Source organism: Peromyscus californicus, unplaced genomic scaffold, assembly GCF_007827085.1.
Source record: "Peromyscus californicus insignis strain IS unplaced genomic scaffold, ASM782708v3 Scaffold_3__1_contigs__length_106647218, whole genome shotgun sequence".
NCBI classification, from domain to species: Eukaryota; Metazoa; Chordata; class Mammalia; order Rodentia; family Cricetidae; genus Peromyscus; species Peromyscus californicus.
The window spans coordinates 37925059-37951903 of NW_026294551.1; the positions used below are offsets into that span (position 1 = coordinate 37925059).

Sequence of the window (26845 nt, forward strand, 5' to 3'; positions counted from 1 at the left end):
GAAAGTTCATTTCCTATCAAACAGCAGGACAGTCCAGTAGCATCGGCCATGGCTTTCTTGAGCCTGGTAAGTCCCACCTTGGTTATCCTGCTAGAGCTCACCAGAGCACAAACTCCCTGAGCCCTTAGTATGGGACCAAATTTAGGAAAATCAAATTCCAGCAAATACGTACCATTGTGCTCAAGGGATTTCAGCTACTTATGAAATCCCTTGCAGCCAGGGATACTACCTTTTCAGAGGCAGACTGCTGGATTCCCACATAAGCTACCTTCTCCTGCATTTTTGCACAGGCAGACATCTTTTGTTTGGACTGCTTATGCTCCTTCTCAAGCTGTCCTAGAACTCAACATGTAGACCACACTGGCCGTGACCTCATAGAGATTTGCGAGCCTCTGTCTCCCAAGTGTTGGGACTAAAGGTGTGTGCCACCATGCCTGGCTTACTTGGCTAATTCTTTATTATTCTTAAAGGCTCAGCTTCAGTGAACATTCTTGGAAGCCCCAAACTTTCACTGTGATTCAATAAAACAGCCCAGCAAGGACTTCTGTCAGGATATGCTCCATTTAAGGTCATCAAAGAGACCTAGACTCCTTTACCTAGGTCAACTTATCCACTCCAAGCCACAAAAGCACAAAAAAGGAAGACATTCAAGTTAGGTATCGGAAGAGCACTGGAAAGACTATCTGAAGATGGGGTCTTTCCTGTCCTTCCAGCTAGGAGAACGGCAGTCTTCATTCAGACAGGCAAATAGGAAAGTGTCTCTGGTGCTTGGTTACATCAGCTTTACCTGCCGAAGCATCATGCTTTAGTGTGGGCAGCCCGAGTTCTGTGTCATAGACACAAGCAGTACTGTCTATCAACCTGGTCATGGGGCCACTGCTCCAGCAGCAGACTCAGGTGTGTGGGAATCTCAGCCAAGTCATCTCAGAACCTGTAGCGTGAGACAGAAGACAAGGGCCACACAGGTGAGGGCATCTCTGGGGTGACTCACTCCTACTCCTCCCACCAAGCAGGAGGAACCCAAATGAGAAGCAGGCAGGCCTGGGCAGAGAGTGAGAGGCTGTGCCTTCCCTTGCCAATTAGGAAGTAAGGAAACGTTGATGAGAGCCTCCAGAGACTACCTGGGACGCTTTCTGACGTTTCTCTTACAGTAAAAGGCCAAGGGCAGTTTTAAGGTACGTAAGTGATGGGCTGGGTTTTCAAAATCTTCTGGGTCAGTATGCTATGGAGAATGAAGATACTCAGAGGAGATAACCTGGGCCCGCTCATCACCACTAGACAGAAATACCCTTGTATGTAAACGTAGTCAGCAGCTGATGGCAAGTAGGCCTGGAGTCAACACCCAATGTTCCTGGGAGGCTGCTGTATGAGAAGGTTATCATACTTCGGTCACTGGATGGGTATGTAACCCCAGGGCAACCCTATCACCCCAAACCCTCACCTTCAAAGCAGGGATAGTTAAATCTACCTTATTTTGAGTTTATGAAGGTCAATGAGGTCAAGGTTTAAAAGCACAGTACAAATCTGAGTATCACTGAGCATTAATATTAGCATTAACTATAGAGTGGATAACCCATCTGGGGACACTCATCAGTGGGGAAGGCCCAAAAGGTGAGATTGAGATTGGTAGCACGTGCCTGTCATCTCAACACTCAGGAGGCTGAGGCAGGAGGATCTCAGTTTGAGGCCTGTCTGGGCTACACTTTTAAGACCTTGTCTCAAACAAGGTGAGGCCAGGAGAGAGGAATCCGTCTGAGAGGAGGGGTGCTGTGAGTGAGGATCTCAAAAATGGTGAGCCTCACTTAGACTTGTAATTTCCCAGGCCTCAATCCCTTCCTAGCAATGAGGGAAGAGGATGGGGGACATCTATAAGGGATTGATGAGCCAGGTGGTGGTGGCACATGCCTTTAATCCCAGCACTTGGGAGACAGAGGCAGGTGGATTTCTGTGAGTTCGAGGCCAGCCTGGTCTCCAAAGTCAGTTCCAGGAAAGGCGCAAAGCTACACAGAGAAACCCTGTCTCAAAAAACCAAAAAAAAAAAAAAAAAAAAAAAAGAAAAGAAAAAGAGGGATTAATGGATTAATCCTGATAGACTTTCTGAGGCTCTGAACACACCTAATCTTTGAAGAACCAGGACCAGGGACTTCCATGGAAATAGGGAGGGGAAAAATTCAAGCAGAAAAGGGTATCAGGATTGTGCTAGACACCCTCACTCTGGACACTGTAGCCATCATCCGAGGGTCTCTGGTGACTCAGCTGGAAGCTCACCTTGAGAAGGCGGCCAACCGGGAGACCACAGCAGCGCTGAGTTAGAATCCAAAGCTCACAACCCTCCTGGAACACACTGCAGGAGCTCCCTAAGCCTCATTTTCAAACAGCTGCCAATGGTCTAATACTATACCACAAAGTGCAAAATTATGGCTCGTATGGGCAAGTACCTGTGAGAGCTTAGTAAATACTGGTTATGACTATGCGGTGTCAGCTCCTGGTTGAAGTCAAGTCAGATCAGAGCAGTTTTCTCCAGTTCTCCGGGCTCTCTTGCACCCTCCTCTCGCGGTTACCACCAAGAATTTCTGGAAAGGGTGTGACCACAGGCAGAAGACAGTAATGAATAGGTGAAAGACCAAGTCCAAAGCAAGTGGCAACCAGATCACAACCCCCCTCCTCTTCCAACTCTGCTTCTTTTTTTTTGACAGGAGGGACAGCCGGAGGGTTATGAGCTGGGTCAGGGTCCTGGGAGCCCAGCCCTCTTTGCTCCAGATTCCTGGCGGGAACCAGTACTTCCAGCACTGGCAACGTGCCCGCGGTGCCCAAGGCTGGGATGCCACTCCGGAAGCACCTGGTACTGAGAGAATACGTCCTTCCCGGGAAGGTGGATATGACCCTAGTCAAGGGCGCAGTTTCCTTATGCCTCTTTCTCCGTCCTGGGTAGGACAAGGAAAGCGACAGACAGACGTCTAGCCCCGGTCAGCCAGAAACACCCCCTTGTGGCCCCCTGCTGGCAAGCTGGAAAGTGACCGTGAAGGTCCTTGTCCTGGGCAAAAGCCGTGCTACCTCCAGGAGGGTAGAAAGAGAAATGCTGAATTAGAAGGTGAGGTGCCCCCTTTCTACTTTAGCTCTGACCTCCCTAACCCCTCGGGCCGTGAAGGATCTCGGATCTAGGCGGGGAGTGCCACTCACCGGTCCCAGGGCCTGGGCGCCCAGCGTGTAGTCCCGGCCCGGGGCGGGTGGGCAGGGTGAGGAGACGGCAAGAACCCGGGGAGGGAAGAGAGCAGAGGGAGCGGGAGCGCCTAGGAACGAAAGCCCGCAACTCCGGGTCGCCCGCGGCCCGCAGCAGCTCCGGCTGAGTGGCCCGGGGCCCGCCGGCTCCTCCCCAGGGGCGGGGCGCGCACACGCGGCGCTGGACGCACGTGGCCGGTCCCCGGCCGCTGCACCGACTGGCGGGCTACCCGGGAGGTGAGATGTTTGGAGACCCTGGGGTAAGGTGTGGTGTTTCCGTGGCCTCCCGAGTTCGGAGTGGGAAAGCGCGGCTTCCGGGGGCCCCGGGGGCTGATCTCCTTGCAGGTCGCGGTGGCCGAGTCTGGCGCGGGCTCCTCGGACCCTCTACCTGACCCGCCTCGCCGTGGGTCCGAGGTCGCACGGCTCGGTCTCCAGAACCCCAGCCTAACACACTGAAGGGCGTGGGGAGCCGGCGGGGCGGGGACTGTCGCCATCCCCGGCGGCGGGGGCGCGCGGAATCTGCGGGCCCGGAAGAACAGGCTGCGCCCGCGCCGGCCGGAAGCGTCGCTCGCGAGGCGGAAGCGGAGGGAGCCGGCAGGTGCGGTGGGAGCCTGGTCTGTCAATGCCGGAGACCCTGTGTCTGCGGCCGGGCGTGGTTCGGGCTGTCAGGTCTGTCAGGAGAAGGACTTAAAGGCCAAAAGAGCAGGGCCTCTTGACGGTGAGATGCTGATGCAGGGCCCAAACAGACCATAATGGTCTACCTTCAGGGGCAGTTATACACTGTGATTCATATCTGATCGACGGAGGTGTTCGCTCCGTGTGCAACGTTTCAGACAGTAGTAATGTGACAGAGGAGGTTGTAGGCTTCGGAAAAAGAAGCCATTAGCCCTGGTATGTACTATGCATCCATTCGGTCCACCTGCTCCTCAATCTGAAAATATGGCCGCGTGTGTTTCAGAGGAAAAGAACAACCTGGGTCTCATGCATTCACCGGTAGGTGTCCAGTGTTGTAGTAGGTTTTGAGGCTCTGGACAGAAACCACGGGACCCTGACTTTAAAATACACTTAGAATTTCTCTTCCTTCCTGAAGTTTTATTTTAAAGTTCTTAGCAATGCGTTTGCAGCTTACATGAAGGTTTTCATAACATCAGTATATATCACAATATACATATAACTAATTATATGTAATTATAGATATGTGCATACACACACATATATACGGAGAGAGACAGAAATTATGCTTCGCAATAGAAATTCCTGACTGTGATGCCATTTGGATTCATATGCCAAATTTACTTTCTTTTTTTTTTTTTTTTTGGTTTTTCGAGACAGGGTTTCTCTGTGTAGCTTTGCGCCTTTCCTGGAACTGGCTTTGGAGACCAGGCTGGCCTGCAACTCACAGAGATCCGCTGGCCTCTGCCTCCCGAGTGCTGGGATTAAAAGCGTGCGCCACTAACGCCCGGCCCCAATTTTACTTTCTTAAAGACCAGGTCTGGGGGGCTGGAGAGATGGCTCAGTGGTTAAGAGCATTGACTAATCTTCTAGAGGACCTGGGTTCATTTCCCAGCACCCACATGGCAGCTCACTGTGGTGGTATTGTATTCCCCAAAATATTGTGTATCTTAATAAACTTATCTGGGGTCAGAGAACAGAAAAGCCACTAGGTACTTAAGATAGGCAGTGATAGCACACGCCTTTAATCCTAGCATTCCAGAGGCAGAAATCCATGTGTTCAAGGATACAGCCAGGCATGGTGACTCATCAAGCCTTTAATTCCAGAAATCGAGCCTTTAATCCCAGGGAGAGGTGGTAGAAGGCAGAAAGATATATAAGGCATGAGGACCAGAAACTAGAAGCATTTGGCTGGTTAAACGTTCAGGATTTCGAGCAGCAGTTCAGCTGAGAGCCATTGGGATGAGGACACAGAAGCTTCCAGTCTGAGGAAACAAGACCAGCTGAGAAGTTGGCCAGGTGAGGTTAGCTGTGGCTTGTTCTGTCTCTCTGACCTTCCAGTGTTCACCCCATTACCTGGCTCAGGTTTGATTTTATTAATAAGAACTTTTAAGATTCATGCTACAGCTCACAAATGTCTGTAATTCCAGTTCCAGGGGACCCAACACCCATGGCAAAACACCAATGCACATAAAATAAAGTAAAGAAAAAAAACTGCAATTAAAAAAAAAAAAAAGACCAGGTCTGGCTGGATGTGTAGCACTTGTCTTTAATCTAAGCATTTGTGGGAGAGGTGGGGCAGTGCGGCCAGCAGAGGTAGGTGGATTTCTTGAGTTCAAGGACAACATTTTGAGTTCCAGGCTACACAGTTGAAACCTTGTCTAAAAAAAAAAAAAGACAATGTTTCATGTAAGCCAGGTTGACTGGGAACTCAGTATGTAAGCAAGGACCATCTTGTGTCTTAAGAGATGGGATTATATGTATGCTTCACCACACCCAGCCTCCAAATTTACTTTCCTTTTTGAGTTTGCCTTACAGTGAAGATGCAACTTTGTATTAGAAATTTCCTATCTTCTCTTAATGTATCAATGTTGACTTTTCCCCTAGAATCTTAGCATTTAGTAGGGTCGGATGGAAATTCTGCCTGGAATTGAAATCACTAGGGCCTAAATGCCTACCTCTTTTTCTGTGTAGCTCTGGCTGTCCTGGAACTCACTCTGTAGACCAGACTGGCCTTGTATTCACTCACAGAGAGCTGCCTGCCTCTGCCTCCTGAGTACTGGGATTAAAGACATGTGCCACCACCGCCTGGTAGTCCTAAACTTCTGTTCTGGCCACTTGTATGTCCGTGTGAGGGTATCTAGAACTGGAGTTACAGACAGTTGTGAGCTGCCATGTGGGTGCTGGTGATTGAACCCCGATCCTCTGAAGAGCAGCCAGTGCTCTTAACTGCTGAGCCAGCTCTCCAGCCCCTAAACTTTTATTCTGAAACTGAGAAATACGTAAATTCAAGTGAGGTAGGTAACTGTTTACCGACTTTACAGCAATGTTGTTTTCCTCAAATCCGTTTTTTTTTTTGGTGTTGTTTTCACAGGAAGGAAAAAAAAATGTCTCAAAAGCAGATGAAGGAAGCTTTTGTCAGTAACCTCAATGGAACCAGCGTGCTGGAAGTGACCCAGGGCTTGTGCTTTCCTGCATTCTGTATCCTGTGCAGGGGCCTTTTGATCATTTTCTCAGAGCACTTGTGTTCTTTCTCCCTCCATCGGAGCGCACGATTCTTCATGGACTTTGTTGTTCTCATCGTCCCCCTGGTGGTCACTCTGACTATCCTGTCTTCGTTTATTCTCCTTGAGAGTCTCGCTGTGATTGCCTGCGGGGCATGGCTGTTGTATCAGATATACCAGAGGAGGACTTGCTATGCCAAAGTGCCTGTCCAGAAAGTCTTTGCAAACTTCTTGAAAATCAGCCTAGAGTCAGAGTACAATCCAGCCATCACCTGTTACCGGGTCATTAACAGTGTATTCACTGCTATTGCCATTTTGGCTGTGGACTTCCCACTTTTCCCTAGAAGATTTGCCAAAACGGAGCTTTATGGGACAGGGGCCATGGATTATGGAGTAGGTGGTTTTATTTTTGGGGCTGCAATGGTTTGTCCAGAGCTTAGAAGGAGATCTGTAGAAGGGTCCAGATTTAATTACCTTAGAAAATCTCTGTATTCTGTCTGGCCGCTCGTCTTCTTAGGAATGGGACGGTTAGTCGTTATAAAATCCATAGGCTATCAGGAACATTTAACCGAGTATGGAGTCCACTGGAATTTTTTCTTTACCATCGTAGTTGTGAAATTAATAACATCCCTTCTTTTGATTATTTTTCCTCTAAATAAGTCGTGGATTGTGGCTGTCAGCATTACTGTGTCGTACCAGCTAGCTCTCCACTTGACTCCACTCAAGAGGGTAATTTTGTATGGCACTGATGGTAGCGGCACGAGAGCTGGGTTATTTAACGCCAACCGAGAAGGAATCATTTCCACTCTGGGGTACGTGACAATCCACATGGCTGGCGTGCAGACAGGGTTGTATGTGCTTAAGAACAGAACACATATCAGAGACTGGATAAAAGTTGCTTGTTGTATTCTCTTAGTGGCTGTTAGCTGCTTCATTTCCCTTTATATAGTTCAAGTAAATATAGAAGCCGTATCTCGAAGAATGGCCAATTTAGCCTTTTGTATGTGGGTGGTTGCTTCTAGCCTGCTGCTTCTTAGCTGTCTCTTACTGAGTGATATAATTTTGAGTTTTGCCAAATTTCTAATTAAAGGGGCTCTAGTACCATGTTCTTGGAAACTTATACAGTTGCCTGCTACAAATAAAAAACATTCTGAATCTCTAATCCTAGAAGCTGAAAAAAAAGAGCCCAGCCTTTGTTTAATCACAGCTCTAAACAGAAACCAGCTGTTTTTTTTCTTACTGTCAAATGTAACCACTGGTCTAATTAACCTGATGGTGGATACGTTACACAGTAGTGCCTCCTGGACCTTAGTTGTGCTCGGTATGTATATGTTTAACAACTGTTTGGTTATATATGTCCTTAATTTACAAGGTAAAACCGTAAAGTTTTGGTGATGAATGGGTAGGCCGTGTATATTTGAACAGCATTATTATTTTAGGGAGGAGAGCAAATGTGAAGGAGATGTGCTCTTAGCAATCCAGTCTTCACCGTATTTTATCAAAAGTTTCAATCCTCTGACAGAAATTAAACTCTACTTTTTTTGAGGAAGACTCCTGCCACTCTACCTGGATGTGTAATACATTTCAACATTATGTAAAACAAGCCAACAGAAGTGTACGGCTTGAATCTCAGAGCATGGGAAGTAGGGGTAGGCAGGTCTCTGAGTTCGAGGCCAGCCTGATGTATATGTTGAGTTTCAGGACAGCCAGGGCTATGTAGAGAGACCCTCAGGAAAAAAAAAAGTCGAAACAAAGTCTTGTGACTTATTGGAACTTATAAAATGCCAGTATTTTAAAGAACTTGTTTACAGGATTTCGTTTTGTCTGGAGCTCACTATGGTGCTCATACCTCAGCCTCAGCACTGGGGTTTCAGGCATGAGCCACCACACCCAACGTGTTGGTAGTTTTGACACTTGCAAGATGAAGGGTGGGATTTTTTTACTTTTCATATAACATTATGCCATTGTATTTGTGGTGGTTTATATGGATATATAATTGTATGATTATGTTTGTTACATGATGTTTACATTAAGATATTTATGAATTGTCATTTCAAAGGATTTTATGTGTGTATATTTTGCCTTCATGTATGTACATCACAGGTGTGCAATGCCCATAGAGGCCAGAAGAGGGGGTTTAGATACCTTGGGACTGGGATTACAAATGGTTGTGAGCTGCCATATGGGCGCTAGGAATTGAACCTGGGGCCCCTGGAAGAGAAGCAAGTGCTCTGCATCGCTAAGCCATTTTTCTTTCAAGTCCCTCTATTTTCTTTTAGTTGGGAATCTCACGATGTATCCCTGGCTGACCTGGAACTCAGTATAACGACCAAGCTCACCTCAGACTCAGAGAGATCTGTCATCTTTTGCTTCCTGAGAGCTGGGATCAAAAGCATGTACCACCATGCCCAGAAAATTATAGATTTTTCAATGCATCGATTTTTTTAAAGTTTCCTTTTTACTAGATTTATTCCTTTCTTATTTGTTGTGCCTGCATGTGTGTAGGTGTACCACAAGCATGCTTAGTGTCTTACAGGATTAGAAGAACATTCCATCTCCTAGAAACAGTGATGAATGGTTGTAAATGACCACGTGGGTACTGGGAATCGAACCTTGATCCTCTGCAAGAGTAGTAAGTGCTCTTAACCATTTGAGCCGTTTCTCCTGCTCCTTCAACACATCTTTTCATCTTTTCATAAAGTCTAGGACTAAGAAGCAAGTGCTTAAAACCAGATACATTTGAAACCAGAAAAAAAGTTAAGTGTAATAAGTAATGATTGAATTGGATGATCTTAAATATATTACTTAAAACCAGTTTTTTTCAGGTACCTGATACATTTTACTTTTTTTTTTTTTTTTTTTTTAAATCTTTAAGTTTTGATACAGGATCTTACTATGTAGTCCACACTAGCTTTGAACTCTCCCTATAGCTCAAACTGGTCTGGAATTTATGCTCACCTAGCCTCAGTTTCTCAAATGCTAGAATTGTAAGAGTGCACCCTCAACCCAGCTATACAAGTTTTAAGACTGATTCATTGTAGCCTGCTCTGTGCTAGGCACACAATAATAAAACACAACTAAGGGATACATCTTGTAATCATAGCACTCAGGAGGCTGTGGCAGGAGCTAGAGCTCAAGGCTAGCCTAGGCTACATAGATCCTGTCTCAGAAGATAAATTTCTAGTATCTTGGAACTTTCAGTCTAGTGAAGGGAAACACATTAAACTAATATAAATACCGAGTCATAGGAAAAAAAAATACCTGTGGATTGTTACAAGTGTCAAACCAAGAACCAATCTAGGAAGGAAACAAGTTTTCTCCATAGATGGATATTTTTGAGGTAATCCTAATGGATGATACGTGTATCTGCGGATAGAAGGGTAGACAGCAGAGTACTGAATGTATGGTGAATCTGTCAGCAAAAGTTCTAAGTTGGCAGGGAACCTATGTAACTCAGAAAAAGGGAGTGTGGGATGTAAGCTGGAGAAACAGGAGGGGACCAGATAAGGGAGCCTCAACTATAGGAAAGAGAATCAAGAAAATCAGTGAGAAATGAAATCTTCAAGCACATATAGTCTAATAAAAATAAGGTTACATTAAGGCTTAATAGACTGCTGAGAACTTGAACGATTTAAAGTTTTCAAGCCGATCTTTGACTCGCCTGTTAAGTCTAAAGATGTAAAAATCACAAGGTCTTTAGTTTCCAGTTCTGATGTTCAATGTGTATGTTATTTGTTTTGGTTTTTTGAGATAGTCTCTGTAGTCTTGGCTAGTCTGGAACTATATAGGCCACTCTGGCCTCCAACTAACTCATGGAGATCAATCTGCTCCCAAGTGCTGGAATAAATGCTAGCCACCACCATGCTTGGCCAATGTGTATATTTTAAGGCAGGGACAATACTGGCCAGCTGTGGTGACATAAACCTGTAGTCCTAGGACTTGGGAGATGGAGGTAGCAGGATCAGGAGGGAGAAGCCAGGCTAGACCTGTGTGTGTAGTGGTGGGAATGAAATTGTGCTTTTCTGGTTTCAAGGACAAATCAGAAATAGTTGCTTGTGAGGGTGTTTAATTTGATATTTACTAGCAATCTAAATTATTTGTGTAGTTTAGAACAGGTGGAGCCTCCTGGTACAGGTTTGCTGTTTGAGCTAGTTGACTTCAGATTGTAGACTCTATTTTTTAGTGGTGCTGGGGATTAAACCAGAACTTCAGATTTGCTGGGCAAGCATTGTACTGAGCCACACCCCTAACTCTGAGAATGTATTTTTTTTTTTTTTTTTTTTTAGGTTTTTCGAGACAGGGTTTCTCTGTGTAGCTTTGCGCCTTTCCTGGAACTCACTCTGTAGCCCAGGCTGGCCTCGAACTCACAGAGATCCGCCTGGCTCTGCCTCCGGAGTGCTGGGATTAAAGGCGTGCGCCACCACCGCCTGGCGAGAATGTATTTTTTTAATGTAAATATACTAACTGTTAAATGTGTTTACTTCATCTGCTTGATGGCTAATTTTGTGTTAAGATGGCGTTGTATTTGCTGACTACAATTACATCAGATTATATTTTCAATTAAAAAGTTTGACTTTTGAAATTTAACCAATAAGATTATAGTATGTAAATTAAGCATGACTAGGACAGTTGATTGATTTTTCTGCCGTGTCACAGTACCAGGACCCCACAGTTTATCTATGGGAGCTGCCAGAAGAAGGCAGAGTAGCTCAGCTACTACATTCATTTAGAGAAAGTAGTTATCCTGTGACTTAATGAATGTGTCTCATTTAGTCTGTTGCTTTTTGTTAATAACTGCTTTTTTTTAAAGACAGTGTGTCACTGTATAGGACTGGCTGGGTTAGAACTTACTGAGATGTAACTGCCTCTGCCTCTGGAATGCTGGTATGTGCCACCACACCTGGCACTTATTTATTTTGTCTTATTTTATTTTGAGACAGGGTTTCTCTGTGTAGCTTTGGAGCCTTTCCTGGAACTCACTCTGTATCCCAGGCTGGCCTCGAACTCACAGAGATCTGCCTGCCTCAGTCTCCTGAGTGCTGGGATTAAAGGCGTGCCCCGCCAGCGCCTATCGTCTTATTTATTTTACTTCTTTTTTGTGGTACTGGAGACGGAACCTTGGGCTTTGAGCCTGCTAGGTCAAATGCTCTACCACTATATCCTCATCCCTCCATTCTTTTCTCGTCTAAGTTTATATCTTTGACAATTACAGGTATTAACTAAAAAGGACAAAGTGTACACTTTTTTCCATCTTCTAATTCCTAGGGTCCTAAAGCGAGGCTAATGAATTTATAAAATCAGAATTTGTGACCAAAACTCCCTCTGATGATTGTTTTTCAGAAGGGAAAGATTACTCAACAATGATTTACTGAGCTCTAATGTGTCAGGTATAGGTGCCAGGAATACAAACAGACAAAGTCCCTGCCTTTAAAGAGCTTACATTTTAACCTACGTTTATTTAAAGAAATACCTAATATATGTTTACTTTATTATTATTTTGAGGTAGGGTCTGTGCAATCCAAGCTGGCCTTGAATTTATGTTAAACTCCCTGCCTTGGCCTCTCAAGTGCTGGGATTGAAAGTATGTGCTACCACACTGGGCTTGTGTTTCTGTTTTTAATTGCTAAAACAGAATCTCCTACTGTCAGATCATGAAAAGGAAAATCCAACTTACATGTTCTCAGACATACTAATTTAAGTAAGTCTGCCACTGATTTTGCTGCCGTATCGAAGAGTATAGCCTACACTTATAGTGATAACAGAAGGTATTCCAGCTAATCAACGGCCATTTTCTTCAGTATTTAGTAGTGAAAATTAAAGTTAGCAGCTATCTATGTATTGGCTCAATATTAGTTACCAAGCATAACCTAAAATTCAAATGATCTAAAGCAGGTACATGGAGTATAGTAGTTGTACACATAAAACACAAGCTTCTCTAAAAATGTCCGTATTTTACTGTGTACTTTGACCTGTCAGGCGCACGCAAACCCCATATGCTTACTGGATTTAAGCTAAGGATCACACTGTTCTGCTTTTAGTATGGCCCAAAGACATATTTACTAGATAATCACACCTTTGGGAACACACAATGGTTCTTCCAGTTTATTATGTCACCTACCCTGACAGTGACCACATAATGTCATAAGTCAACATGGTTAAGGATTCACTATGGAGTTTTTTTTGTTATGACTGTCAAAGACTTCATGTGATGATCAAAATACTTTTTAAAGGTCAGTAACAACAGCTTTAGCCTATTTACCAGAAAATATTCGATCTATCCTTAAGATCAGGCAGTTGTACAAGCAGCGAATGGATTTATCATTAAAACAGTCAAGACATAACAATTCCCATCCTTTGGGCTTTACAACGGACCTCCCCAGAGTAGGACCTGAGAACGTGGCAGCGGGCAGAGTGCAGAGGATTTGTCTTTACAGCAGTTCTGGTTCTCCGAAGATAGTCATACGGAAGGGCCTTTGGTCACTACCAGTACTTTGCCCAAGGGAGTCCCTAAGTTAATATTAACCCAAGAAGTTCCTCTGGTCAGAACGTACACATAGACTACTGTTCAATTTTGTCGCTATTTGTATCAACAAATTCGGCACGTATCCATCTTCTCGGAGATCTTGACGCAGTCCCCGTTAAGGCAGCCGGCTCCGGGTCAATCAGGGTAGCAGAGCCCGTTCTTCCAATCTTCCAGTAGTGGAAGTCCGACTGTGTCAAATCCTGGAAACCACGGCCAGATGTTATCTTTCCACTGTCCGTTCTCATTGACCTCGACAGCCTCAGCTCCTCACCACTGACCTAAGTCCTCTCCGGGCCCGGCCCCACGCTGTCCGCCCACCCTCCGCCCTCGGGAGAACAGATCCGAGTTCGGCACGGACAGAGACCCAGGCCACCCCTGCTCAGCCTCCCTACTGGCTCTGTTTCACGCTCATTTTGGTAAATCCGGGGCACCGCGCGTTTGCACAGGGGGTTCCCCCCACCACCATCACCACCACCACCACCCGCAGATTTCGAAACTCGGGACCCGAGAGAGAGGGGCGGCCGCGGTCTCGCGAGAAGAGGCAGGCCCCGCCCGGAGTTCGCGGCCCCTCCCGGCCCCACCCTCCCCACGTCCCCCGCCCTCCCTCCCACACTCCCCGTGGCGCGAGCGGCTGACTGAGCCTGGAGAGGAAACGGCATTCGCAGCCGCGCTCCCGCCCAGGCCGGCCCTGACGCGGGCCTCGTCAGCCGGTAACGGGGAGCAGAGGTGGGGGTCAGGGAGGCGTCCACGAAGTCCGTGAAGGTCAGAACCAAGAGCCCTCTTCCGACCCGGGTGAGGACCGGGTCTCCGCTCGCCCCCACCCCCGAACTCTGCAGAGCAGAGGCGGGATCGACCCCTCCCAGGGGCGGGGTGGCGCCGGGCAACTGCAGCCCGGGGTCCCGCCTGGGCGGGGCGCTCCGAGCGGGGAGAAGGGGGTCAGCGGCGGGGTGCGGGCATGGGTTGTGGAGCCCAGGCGGGGATGAGCTCCGGGAGCCCTGGCTCCCGAGCTGGGCGGGGATGTCCCGGGGCCAGCAGGTCCTTTTCCGCCTCTCCTTTGGACCCTGACTGGAGGCCAGCGGGCGGGCGGGCGGGCGGGCGGGTTGGGGGGGGGGGGGCGGTGGGTGGGGGAGGGCAGGCGGCGCGAGGGGGCGGGTCCCGGTGCTGCGGGGCACTGATTGGCTGAGCGCGTGTGGAATCGGGTGATGGGAAACGCAGCGCGGCTCTCCCGTCCTCTCTTGCTCCGCGCCCCCCCTTCCCCCCCCCCCCGTGGCGAATGTGCTGCGAGGTGGCGGGTGCTTACGCTCGCGGGGTTTGGCTGTTGCAGGCAGGAGCTGGGAGGAGGCGGCAGCGGCAGGAGCGGCGGCGGCGGCGGCAGCAGCGGCAGCTGGGAGGAGGTGGTGACGGTGGCAACGGCAGCGTCGGGGACGATGGCGCGACTGGTGGCTGTGTGCAGGGACGGGGAGGAGGAGTTCCCCTTCGAGAGGAGGCAGATCCCCCTCTACATAGACGACACCCTCACGGTGAGCGGGCCGGGCCGGGTTGGGCCCGCTGCTCCCCTGGCAGCTGTTTCCCCTCCTTCCCCTCCCCCAGGCCGAGCGCTGCGCACTGGAGAAAGAGTGTGTTGCAACTCCTAGGCGAGGCCGCCTTCTCTCCGACAGGCCCCACGAACTCGCCTTTGCAGGGAGCCCCTCGGTACCCTTGGCGGGCCCCGAGCCCAGAGCCCCGGACGCATTTTGAGGGCCTCTCCTCAGGTCTTCCTCCCTTTCAGAGCCCTGGGCCTTCACCCCTGCCTTTGAGACGCTGCTTTCCCTAAGCACGCGCCTCTGAGAGGAAGGGTTGGAGGAGCTGGGGCGTTTACGTTTAGGGCCTACCCCCTACAGAAGCCACTTACCCTCCGGGAGGCTTCATTATCTGGAAATGTCGCAGCTGCATTGCTACCTGTGTATTTTCTATTTTAACACTATAGCTGTCACTACATAAACGTAATTCCTGAGGGCAGGGTGACATTCTCTTGCACAGTGAAGATTCCACTAAAATATGTCTCGGATTGCCTGGTGTGTTATAATTCTGGAAATGATTGTGTTAAACCATGACTCTTCAAAAATGGGCCTTCTTGGCGTTATTTAGTTTACAAGTATCCTTTTTTAAAAGACCAAATTATTAAATGTGTAAAGGTAGGATGGCAAGCCGACTGCTCATTGTTAGTGTAAAGACACAAACGTGGGAAGATCGTTGTTTTAAGACTTGGTGTTGGTATACCATGGCCGACCCTCTACCCTGTGTTGCAGTACTATTTCCTTTAAAAGGAAATGGCAGAAATTTGAGTTGATTCTGAGCAGGAAATGAGTGCAGTTGCTTGCCACGGTTTAAAAAATGAAATGGACCCTTTCTGCACGAGTTTTGAGATCTGCATTTTGATGCTGACGCTCTTGGATCGTACACTCCCCCGGTTGTGATCCGATGATCCGATGCGCCTGTCGCTTCATCCTCTAAACCTTTGGCTTTTCTTGCCATTCAAGGACAGAGCCCTTCTCTTCCTGACTTTTTTTTTGCAGGTATCAAGAAGGTTTTAACAATTTATATAAAATGCAAGTCATTGTAGAGCGGTCGGTCTGTGCCTTTCTTTTGGCCAGTCTCAGTTAAGAGCTGCAGTACTTTTAAAGGATTAGCTGAGCTATTGACTGCTTCACTTCGCTAGAACTTTGCAAGGGAAAGCATGTTTTTTTACGAGACATGGTAGAATGATTTGACTTGACGTAAAGTAGAGTTTATGTTGATTTAGAAATACTTGTATGTACTGGTTGTGGTTTCTCACTTTCTTGCATTATAATTATAATGGGCTTGTATTTAAAATAGTTTAAAAAAACCCACCAAACTAGAACACTGACCAATTAAATGATTTCTTTCTTAATGTGACAACGTTTGATCGTAGTTCATTTGTTATCCCCTTCTGTCCCCTTTCACCTACAACCCCTTCAGGGTTCAGCCTTCTAAAACACTGATAGCCACCGTGTGTGTGTGTGTGTGTGTGTGTGTGTGTGTGTGTGTGTGTGTGTGTGCGCGCGCGCGCGCGCGCGCACACTTCTCCCCTAATCCTGAGGTTTGCATGTTACTGTTGAATATATAGTGTGAAAACGGAACACCAATGTAAATACTGTGTTCCAGAAATTTTAAGGCAGCTTGCTTTCACATAACCACCTTCAGTTTGAATGCAGCACATTAATCAATACATACTTTATGAAGCACTTTCAAGTGATCAGTATGTGTTACATTCTTAACAATGATGTGAATTCCCAAGTTATTTCATAGATAAACTTGCATTGTGGTTTAGTGTCACATTGCTTTTGCTGTGTACTGGGGGTCTGAATTTTGTTTTTCTTGTATAGACTTGTTAAAAAGACACAATTTAAGTTTATTTAAATATCTCAAAGTAGTAGGTATAAATTTTCCTTGCTTAGGAATGGATTTTTGTCATTAAGAAATGAATTTTGTTAGTTTGTCTTGGAAAGTTGTACACCATCATTGAATGCTGTTAATGAATGAATGTTAGTGAAAATTCACTTAAAGTTATGCCATATTTAGGGACTCAGGCTTCTTTCCAAGATCATTCTTATCAATCCCAGTTAAAGGGAGAATGCAGAACAAAACACCTGTTGGGAGGGAAGTGGGAAGAGGAAGCAGGAGTGTGTGTTCTTTATCGGTCCATTGATACTGGATGACAGTGTGTGCCTGGAGCTACCTTGGTTTGATCTTTGTTCCTAGGGACCCAAAGGGGAACCTTGTGATCTTTGAGTAAATGGTTTTGGAAATCTTGTTTGCAGATAGATGTTAGTCTAGTTACAATGTTTATAGTTTACAGCTTTATCATTTTAGCAAAGATAGTAAAAATTTTAGCCTTAGTTAAAATTTAAAACTGGTGATTTTTTTTTTTTTTTTTGGTTTTTCGAGACAGGGTTTCTCTGTGTAGCTTTGCGCCTCTCCTGGAACTCACTTGGTAGCCCAGGCTGGCCTCGAACTCACAGAGATCCGCCTGGCTCTGCCTCCCGAGTGCTGGGATTAAAGGCGTGCGCCACCACCGCCCGGCAAACTGGTGATTTTTAACTTAGGTTAATAAAGTGAAATTAAGATATTTGTATGTGAAGAAGTGTTTTCTTTCTTTTTTTCTTTTTTTACACTTCCAAACCATTTTATTGTTTGTATTAAAAATATTTTCTCTCTGGGTGATGGTGGCGCACGCCTTTAATCCCAGCACTCGGGAGGCAGAGCCAGGCGGGATCTCTGTGAGTTCAAGGCCAGCCTGGTCTATAGAGTGAGATCCAGGACAGGCACAAAGCTACACAGAGAAACCCTGTCTCGAAAAACCAAAAAAAAAAAAAAAATTTCTAATAGTGTGTTAACAGAATCCTTCTGATGGAGCAGGGCAGGATGGGCACGTGGTTTTCCCAGCACTTGGGAAGCAGAGGAGTTCAAGGCCTTTCTGAGATAGCTTCTTTCGTCAGCCTGAACAGAGGTTCCTCACATTGACCTGCTGGACGCTGGGTGCCATTTGTAGTGCTGCTTTTTTGCTGGGACCGCCAGTCTGCAAATAGTGACATGGAAGCTTGACCTTCAGCTTAGGCTCGTCTCAACCAGCTCTTATAACTTAAATTAACCCGTCTATATTAATGTATGTTCTGCCACATGGCATTACCTCTCTTCTTTCTTTTTTTCTTTCTCTTCTCTTCTGTTTTTTTTTTTTTTTTTTTTTTTTTTTTTTGTCTTTTTCCAGATAGGGTTTCTGACAGCCCCGGCTGTCAGGCTGCTGCCCTGGAGCTTGCTCTGTACACCAGGAGAACTCAGAGATCCGCCTGCCTCTGCTTTCTGCGTGCTGAGATTAAAGGCGTGAGTCGCCACAGCCTGGCTTAGAAGCTGCTTTTATTACTTGTTGTATTCACATTTAAAGGGTCCCTATGGTACTTCAGTGGTTTTGAACACTTGACTATATTACTATACAAGTGTAGTTGAGATAAGTCCTAAGTAAATAAGTAAACTTATCAATTGATAATACTATTTAGGAAAGTATCAGGTTGTGTAGCCATAGTATATTAGAAGTATAAAATAGCTGACAGGAAGAATGCAGATTTTATTTTAGATATATTTTTGAAGAATTAGTTTCTTTCAGCAAGACTAAAAATATTTTTATTTGATGTATATGTGTGTGTGCCTGAGTGTATGGAGCCTTATGGGTAGGAGCCTGAGGAGGTTAAAAGAGGCATTGGATCCCTCAGGAACTGTGATCCTCTGCAAGAGCAGTGCATACTCTTAACCACTGAGCCATCTCTCCTTCTTCCTCCAGGATTTAAAAAAAGAAAAAGAACAAACAATTAAAATATGTAGTCCTGCTGGGTGGTGGTGACGGCGGCGGCGGCGGCGCATGCCTTTAATCCCAGCTTTCAGGAGGCAGAGGCAGGCAGGTCTCTCTGAGCTCGAGGCCAGCCTGGTCTACAGAGTTAGTTCCAGGACAGCCAGGGATACACAGAGAAACCCTGTCTTGAAAAACAAACAAACAACAAAAGTCCTTATTAAATCTTAACAAATAACCGCAAAACCAGTTATTCTAACTTTATGCCTCAGAGAGAAGCAGCGTTAGAGTTCTAGTTATCACTACACACAGGCAGAGGTGAGCTACACTGTCTGGAACATTTTATACTTTGCTTTAAAAAACTGTGTATGCGTTTATTCATTGTGCATAGGTGTGTATGTCATAGTACACATGAGGAAGTCAGGACAGTGTATAGGGTCAGTTCTTCCACCGTGTAGGTTTGGGAATGGAAGACAGCTCGTCAGGCTTGACAGCAAGCACCTTTACCCACTGAGCCGTTTTCATGGCCCTCTCATCCTTTTTTAAGATGGGGTTCTTAGCCAGGCGGTGGCGCACACCTTTAATCTCAGCACTCAGGAGGCAGAGGAAGGTGGATCTCTGTGAGTTCGAGGCCAGCCTGGGCTACAGAGTGAGTTCCGAGGAAAGTGCAAAGCTACACAAAGAAACCCTGTCTCGAAAAACAAAACAAAACAACAACAACAAAAAAGATTGAGTCTTGATGGTCTCAAATTCCTGGGCTTAAATGATCCTCCTATTTCAGCCTCTCGAATGCTAGGACTGAAGATGTATACCATTCCTTTTGTCATTTTTAATGGTTATATAAGCTGTATGATACTCCATAATACCCTTCCATAAAGTCTGGCTTCTAATTTTTGCTATGAATAATAAGTTTCTTGATTGTGTTGTTTCTTGATTTGTTCTACGTTTCTAGAAGACAACCCTTTTAATTCAAATTGATCCAAATGGACTAAACTGGGGTGACAAAATAGCTTAGTGGGTAAAGGTGGTTTCTGCCAAGTGTGATGTGAGTTCCATCCTTGGGACATACATGGTAGAAGCGAAGAACTGACTCCTGCAAGTTGTCCTCTGACCTCTAAGCAAGCATCTCTGGCATGCATATGTGCCCCCCCCCCATACAAAATAATAAGTGGACTAGAAGTTGACAGCAGTTTTTAACTGTGGATGAGCCTAAAAGGAAGAAAATGGTAACATTGGGGGATTGGGAGTTTAGCATTTGCTACAAGTTTAATATTTAGAGTTTTCTTTTAGCTCTTTAATATTTAACTTTCCTAGGGGTGGTGCATGTTAAAAATAGTTTTGTGAATAATGACACAAAAGAGTAAAACCAAAGTGACAGTAATTTTGATAAATACAAACTTAATTGTGTTGGTTAGAGCTCATGAGAATGGTCTGAAACCAATTTTTTTGTGTGTGTGGTCAGGTAAAACTGGGACAGATGCTTAAGAGTGAAAGTCAGTAATGGATGCAATAAACTTTACAAAGCAGTAATTGCTGCGCAATGACTTGTTCTATTTTTGGATGGCTCTGGATAGGCATCCTCATCATGCAGCTGAACACTAATGATTCCTCTGTGAAACCACACCTCAAGTACTTTACAGGGCTGTCTTCCTTTAGGTAACCTAGAATTAAGATTAAGTCAAGGAAGTGGTTTGAAAGAATGGAGAAAATAGTGCTAGTGGCCCCTTTGCCTTCCCTTTTTTTACTGTTCTTAAAACATTAAGTGACATGTAGTAGTTGACTAAAAACAATACAGTAAAAAGCTGTTATCCTAAATGTTTGAAAGGCAAGGATGAGGTAGTTATTTAGGGTCAAGTCTGTGGTTCAAACGAACGGATGTTCAAGAGAAAGCAAAGCATCCAGTTCAGGAAGGACTCTGTAATGGATTTGATTTCGACATTTATGTGAGAGTGTTGACACCTGTGTATTTGTTCTATTTTTCCTTTGTATGTGTAGCATATGTGTGTATATTTTACTGGTGTTTGAACCCAGTGTCTTCCATATGCTATGCAAATGCTCTACTACTGGAGTGAACATCCCCATCCCTTTAAAAAAGTTTTTATTTTTATGTGTGTGGTTATTTTGCCTACATGTATGTCTGTGCACGATATGTATGTCTGGTGCTCTTGTCAGCGGAAGAGGGGGTCTGATCTCTTAAAACTGGAGTTACAGATATTTGTGAGCCACCCTGTTGGTGTTGGGAATCAAACTGGATCCTCTGGGAAGAACAGCTCCTAACTGCTGAGCTATCTCTCAATTGCCACCCCCCCCCCCCAGCCACCTTTAAATTGTGAGATGTGGTTTCAGTAAGATGGCTAGGCTGTCCCTAAACCTTAAAAAAAACCTGCATATATTTATTTGTACCTGTGTCTATGTGTATGAGCATGTGTATCCCACACCACTCCATATGTGTAGAGGTCAGAGGACAACTTGGGGGAGTTGTTTCTTCCCTAATGGGGTCCTAGGGATTGAACTTGTGTCATCAGGCTTGGCAGCAAAGTGCTTTATTTAACCTGCTGAGCCATCTTGCTCTCACTGGCCCTGGATGAACTTTTGATCCTTTGTCTTCAGCCTCTTCAGCCACTCGATAATTGTAATTTTTCAAAGGTCGGCTGATAGGTCTTAATGTTAGGTTCTTTCTTCCACCTAATTTTATTTTCTTTTGTTGTACTCTGGAGCCTGAACCCAGGACCACTCGTATTAGACAAGTGCTGCACTCCAGACTGTAAGTCTAGCTTGACATTCAAATTCCTTAGTCTTAAACCCTGTGAGGTGATTCTGAAAAACATGTGAGTTACTTGAACTGTTTTCAATGCTGGGGGCCAATCCTTGGGCCGTGTTCATGGTAGGCAAGAGCCACATCTCTAGCCTATTAACTGTTTTTAGTTTTAGTTTTCAGGACCAGGATTTCTTAATGATGATGGTCATGAAGTAGGGGCATAGGTAGGTTTTTCTGTGTAACCCAGGTTGGCCTCAAAGCCATGATTTTCCTGCTTTAGCCTCCTGTGTGTTGGGATTATAAGCATGTACCATCATGTCTAGCTTGGACCAAGGTTTCTAATACTGGATTGTTACTTCTTTAAAATTTAAATGTTTGACTACAGTAAATACAGTGGACAACATACATTATTAGATATTTTGCTTGTTAATTGAAGTGATTCCCAACAGATTATTTATGGCTACAGCATTAGATGAGTGACTTCAGTTTGCATCATAGTGTTAGTAAGGTGATATCAGAGTGCTTAGAATATACCTAGTAAATATTGAAGCTTCAGTAAGTGTCATTACCACCAATATTTGGGGAAAGTAAAGAGACAACTGAAAAGAAAGAATAAATAAGATAGTGTGATTGATTAACCTGAAAATTGGGTAATTGAGCCTTGAAACTGTGAGATTTGGGCATTTTATGTATACTTATGGAAGAAGAAACTTAGCAAACAATAAAAACTATTGAAATGGAAATATGTCTTGCAAAGTGATAAAATTATTGTAGAATTAGAAGCAGGGAACACTGACTTCCTCTTGATAATAAGTAGTATATGTGCATTGTAATACACTTGGAAAAGAAAACTACACAGGGGCTTATGACTGTAATCTTGGCACGTGGGAGATAGAGGCAGAAGAATCAGGAGTTCAAGGCCAGCTTTGGTTGCATGAGACCCTACCTTAACCGAAACAAATACATAAAAAAATATAGATTTTGGGAAAGATATGAACATGTAAGGGAAAACATCATTTGTTACACATCAACTTTTTTTTTCTGTAAGATAAGTTGTATACATACAAAGTTGTCTATGCAGTTTTGAATCTGTAAAACTGAACTCCTTTGGATGGTTAGTCTATCGAATACCCATTTCTCTTGTTTCACCTAACAGTATTCTTTTATCAAATTCAGAAGAAATAAAACAACTGCTTATTTTCTTTTGTCTATTGAGGACTCCATGTATTGTGAAGAGAAGAAAATAATAGTCATCTCTGTTAAAGAAGCAGATCGTCATGGTGCTAGTCGGAGGAGAGGGTTTTTTAGGCAATGTCTCAAGTAGCCTATCTCCATTGAGCTGAAGATGACCTTGAACTTCTGATCTTTCTGCTTTTCCTTAAATTCTGGGATTAGAGAATTATGCACATGAGGATGTGTGCAGTGCTGGGGATTGAACTCAGGACTTTGTACATGTTAAGCAAGCACATATCTACTTTACACCCCCAGCCTGGGAAGGATCTTTTTAAGGCAATAATCAATGAAGTGGAGTTTACTATTCTTGTTTTTGCCTCAAATGATTATCTTTATCTTGACTCAACTTTTTGGGTGTATAGGAATCTGAGGCCTTTGTTATCTAGAAATAGTTTGTCCTTGTATAGTATGTTTGATATCTTTTACATTGTTTCAGTTAAGACAGGCATGAAATAGTATATGAGTGTTTTGCTCACATTATCTATGCACCATATGTGTGCCTGGTGCCCTCAGGTTAAAAGAGGGTGTTGGATCCCCTGAAATTGGAGTTATAGACAGTTGTGAGCCATCATATGAGTGCTGGAATGGAATTCGGGTCCTTTGTGAGAACAAGTTTCCTTGGTAATATATAACTTCGTGGATTAAAAAAATATGTGTACATACTCATGCAGTACACATGAGTATAGTACCATCATAATAAGAGGCATTGGGTCACCTTGGAGCTAGAGTTGTAGGCTTTTGAGTTCTTGGTGTTGGTGCTGGGAATGTAAAGGTCCCCTGGAAGAATTGTGTTCCTAACCACTGAGCTATCTCTTCAGCCCTCCCTTCACTTAATGGATTTTAAAATTTGTAATGTCATAGATCAGTGAAATTGCTAATTTCCATCCCTCCTAAATTCCTCTGGTAGTGGGTTTTTATAACTGAATAAATTCCTCAGAGCATCCTTTTTCATCATACTAGCACATACCTTTACTAAATGCTCAATACTGTGTTCTAAGTTACACAAATAGATTTTGTTTTTGTGGAGTTGGGAATTAAACCTAGAGCCTTCAGTAGCTAGGTTCTGTTAGTACTAGTTAAGCTAGTGCTCTACTACTGAGCTATATCTCAGCTTAAAGTATGTATTAGTTTGGTATTTTTCCCACCAAATTTTCTTATTCACTTGCGGGGGTGGGGGATGGGCCAGATATGCCGCAGTGAACATGGAGAGGTTAGAAGACAATTTGTAGTTTATTCTCCTCCTTTCACCCTTTGAGTTCCGGGGCTCAGACTCAGATGATCAAGCTTGGTGGCAGGCACCTTTGCCCACTTGAGCCAGGGCACTAGCCTCAAATGTATTTTAACATAGTCTTATTGAGTCCGCAGTTACAGGGAACTAACTAAATTGGTTTATCTGACTAAATATTATTGGTCACTGCCACTTTAGAAATTACAACTTAATTCTTACAACTGCTGTGTTAAGTAGATATTAGAAGTTATTACTGAATCTTATTTCACAGTTAAGGAAATAGACAGGTTCACTAACTGTCCAGAGTCTTGACATAGATACTAAGTGACAGCCTGGGTTCCAGCTGTGCGTTTGACTTCAGTGCCTTTGTGCTCCTAATGGCTGCACTGTGTCTGGCTTTAGAAATTTGTATACTTTAGGCCAGCAAGGTAGCTGAATGGGTAAAGGTACTATCCAACAAGACTGGAAGATTGAATTTGATCCCCAAAGTTCATTTGGTAGAATTAAAGAGCTGACTCTTGCAATGTAACCTCTTACCTCCGAGTGCATGTGTGTGCATGTGTACACATATACTAAATTTAAAAATGGGAAAAATGATACACTGATTATTAAAACCCCCTTTTGCAGGAGACAGTCTAGCTTTATAGATGTTTCTAATAGTTTATAAAGTATGCTGTAGAATGTGTCTGAAGGGTCATATGAGTAATTTCTGTTTTGTTTGCCTTTTAAGATGGTGATGGAATTTCCTGACAATGTTTTAAATCTCGATGGGCATCAAAATAATGGTGCACAACTAAAGCAATTTATTCAGGTAAAGTTTTAAAATCATTGTTTTTAGTCATGTATGTGTATGTTTTAAATCATTTAACATTTAGCTATAACTTCTAGTTTCTTTTTTTGTTGTTTGTGTTTTTGAGACCAGATCTCACTGTTTAGTGGAACTCTATGTACAATAGGCTGGGCTTGAACTCAGAAATCTGCTTGCTTCTGTCCCCCATGTGCTAGGATTAAAGGCTTGTCCCACCACACAGTAGCTTCTAATTTTTTTTACCTAGGCTTCTCCCTAGGTATTAATAGTTCACTGAAGTTGATTTCATTTTTTACTGTTGTAGTAAATGTATTTATCTATCTGATTTATAGATTAGTCATGTGAAAGAATTGGGTTTCGTTCACATTTTATAGGTTCAAAAGTCTTTGATTTTAACAGGTCATCTTTCCTAGTTTTTACAAGATAGGGTTTGCAACATTTTATTAAAACTTGTTGGGGCCAGGGTTATCAGTTGGTGCCAGAATGTTTACCCAACATGTATGTGTGTATGTGTGTGTTTCTTTTTTTAAAAAGTTAATCCTATAATAAGAATTTTCTGATTTTTACTTTTTTGTTTAGAAATAAGATACTTTTCAAATACTCAAAAATATATAACTAAGCCGGGCAGTGGTAGTGCGCATCTTTAATCCCAGCACTTAGGAGGCAGAGGCAGGCAGATCTCTGTGAGTTTGAGGCCAGCCTGATCTACAGATCGAGTTCTAGGACAGCTAGAGCTGTTATACAGAAAATCCCTGTCTCGGGGGAAAAAACAACAAAACAAACAACAACAACAAATATATATAATTAAAATAATAGGAATTAAGTTGTTAGATTACTTAAGAGCTCTTTTTTTTTTTTTTTTTTTTTTTTTTTTGGTTTTTCGAGACAGGGTTTCTCTGTGTAGCTTTGCGCCTCTCCTGGAACTCACTTGGTAGCCCAGGCTGGCCTCGAACTCACAGAGATCCGCCTGGCTCTGCCTCCAAGAGCTCTATTTTTAAAGCATACTTTGAATGAAAAATTAATAGTAAAAATGATATATTTGAATATTGTCTTCCTGGGAGTGTTAATTGTAGCTTAGCTGTTAACTCCCTGAAGTAGAAATTCCTTATCCGTGTTTTGCCCATTTCTCTACTGCTGTGGTTCCCATTCATTTTTCTTACTGTCATAACCAGCAGATTATATTCATGTAAACTAGTATAGTTACTCATTGAAGGCTTCTGTCTAGGTAAGGTAAGCTTTGTTTTTTTTCCAAGGATGGAAGCCAGACAGTAGTAAAAAAGTAATTTTGTGTCTTAAGAAGTATTCATTTTTCTTTTTCCCTTTCAGCGACATAGTATGCTTAAGCAACAAGATCTAAGTATTGCCATGGTGGTAACATCACGTGAAGTCCTGAGTGCACTTTCTCAGCTTGTCCCATGTGTTGGTTGTCGTCGCAGTGTGGAACGCCTCTTTTCTCAGCTTGTAGAGTCTGGAAATCCTGCCCTTGAACCCCTGACAGTAGGGCCCAAGGGAGTACTATCTCTGACTCGAAGCTGCATGACTGATGCAAAGAAGCTTTATACATTATTTTATGTACATGGGTAAGTATAGTTAATTAAGAAACAGCTAGTTAGGGGGCTGGAGAGATGGCTCAGAGGTTAAGAGCACTGACTGCTCTTCCAGAGGTCCTGAGTTCAATTCCCAGCAACCACATGGTGGCTCACAACCATCTGTAATGAGATCTGGTGCCCTCTTCTGGCCTGCAGTCATACATGCTGTATACCTAATAAATAAATAAATCTTTAAAAAAAAAAAAAAAGAAACAGCTAGTTAATAAAATAGTTAATTTTAAACAGCTTGATAACAAGGGAGTCTTCCTTCCTAATTTTGGCTAGGGCAAAGATTGAATTCAGCAGTTTCATTGAGGTAGCTTCTAGTTTCTGCTCTCGTGTGGAGAGAGGTATACAGTAAGGAAATAATTAGTTGGTTGAGTATAAATTATGAAGAAAACAGTAAGATGGGCAACAGTAAGAGAGTGAGTGGATTAAATTACTATGAAGAGTGTCATCTGGGAATGCCCTTCTAATAGAGGAATAAAGTAAGCGAGGGAGCCCTATATCTGTCCTGATGAAGATAGAAAAGGAACAGCAAGCATAAAGGGTCACAGGTTAGAACTTTCTTGACATATCTGAGGAACAGCAAGGAGACCATGTTGGCTGTTGCTGAAGCCAGATGAGTAAAGAGAACAGTAATAAAAGGTGAGATCAGAAGAGTGATAAAAGTTCAGTCATGGTAGTGCCTTATAGGTCACGCTGAGGTGGTTACTCTCCGAGTAGACTGGAAGCTTTGCAGAGTTTTAAGCAGATGAGCAACATAGTCTGACTTGAAATTTGGCCTACAGTGACCTTCGTATTGAGAATAAAGTGAAGAGAGTGCAAGATAGGTATAAAAACAGAGAAATAGGTTGTTTAATGATAAATGGGAAAAATGGTGATAAAGACACCAAGAAATGATAGCATCCTGAAATATTTTGAGAACTGAGTCAATAGGATTCTTATATAGATTGATAAGGGGAGGGAT

General features: G+C 44.0%; 3 protein-coding genes and 1 long non-coding RNA gene across 20 annotated transcripts in view; 2 read left to right on the top strand and 2 right to left on the bottom strand.

The window, feature by feature from the left end:
- Positions 1-3295, bottom strand: part of Myo19 (myosin XIX) — a 32567-nt gene extending 29272 nt beyond the window's left edge. For all 4 annotated transcript variants that reach the window (XR_008222631.1, XM_052759521.1, XM_052759524.1 and 1 more), the window contains exons 1-3: positions 3181-3295; positions 2439-2573; positions 788-931 (exon numbers count right to left, since the gene is read on the bottom strand). Coding sequence is in view for 3 of the 4 variants with exons in the window: in XM_052759521.1 (XP_052615481.1) it covers positions 788-802 (15 nt within the window). In the remaining variant the exon portion in view is untranslated. The remainder of the gene's footprint in view (positions 1-787; positions 932-2438; positions 2574-3180) is intronic.
- Positions 2894-11015, top strand: Pigw (phosphatidylinositol glycan anchor biosynthesis class W). Of its 11 annotated transcripts, none has more exons than XM_052759533.1 (3): positions 3708-3817; positions 4999-5190; positions 6266-11015. In XM_052759533.1, the coding sequence occupies exon 3, from the start codon at positions 6279-6281 to the stop codon at positions 7788-7790; it is 1512 nt and encodes a 503-aa protein (XP_052615493.1). In that variant the 5' UTR covers positions 3708-3817; positions 4999-5190; positions 6266-6278; the 3' UTR covers positions 7791-11015. The 11 variants fall into 11 exon arrangements, with proteins under 11 accessions (XP_052615500.1, XP_052615498.1, XP_052615501.1 ...); XM_052759531.1 differs by lacking the exon at positions 3708-3817 and adding an exon at positions 3824-4212; XM_052759534.1 differs by lacking the exon at positions 3708-3817 and adding an exon at positions 3824-4110.
- A 1468-nt stretch (positions 11016-12483) lies between these two features.
- Positions 12484-14332, bottom strand: LOC128123294 (uncharacterized). The gene is made up of 2 exons (XR_008222632.1): positions 14219-14332; positions 12484-13118 (listed from the first exon to the last, which is right to left on the bottom strand). It is a non-coding gene; the product is annotated as an uncharacterized LOC128123294 (long non-coding RNA).
- Ggnbp2 (gametogenetin binding protein 2) overlaps positions 13534-26845 on the top strand; it is a 38345-nt gene continuing 25033 nt past the window's right edge. The window contains exons 1-4 of one of the 4 annotated variants that reach the window (XM_052759527.1): positions 13534-13710; positions 14243-14438; positions 24209-24289; positions 25613-25866. In XM_052759527.1, coding sequence (XP_052615487.1) covers positions 14346-14438; positions 24209-24289; positions 25613-25866 — 428 coding nt within the window. In that variant the 5' untranslated portion in view covers positions 13534-13710; positions 14243-14345. Of the gene's footprint in view, positions 13711-13804; positions 13954-14242; positions 14439-24208; positions 24290-25612; positions 25867-26845 lie in introns of those variants that run through there. The other 3 variants (XM_052759528.1, XM_052759529.1, XM_052759526.1) reach the window with 3 other exon arrangements.

Excerpts from the sequence above, each read along its gene's own strand:
- Pigw (XM_052759540.1), top strand. The coding sequence starts at position 6,279 with ATGTCTCAAAAGCAGATGAAGGAAGCTTTTGTCAGTAACCTCAATGGA.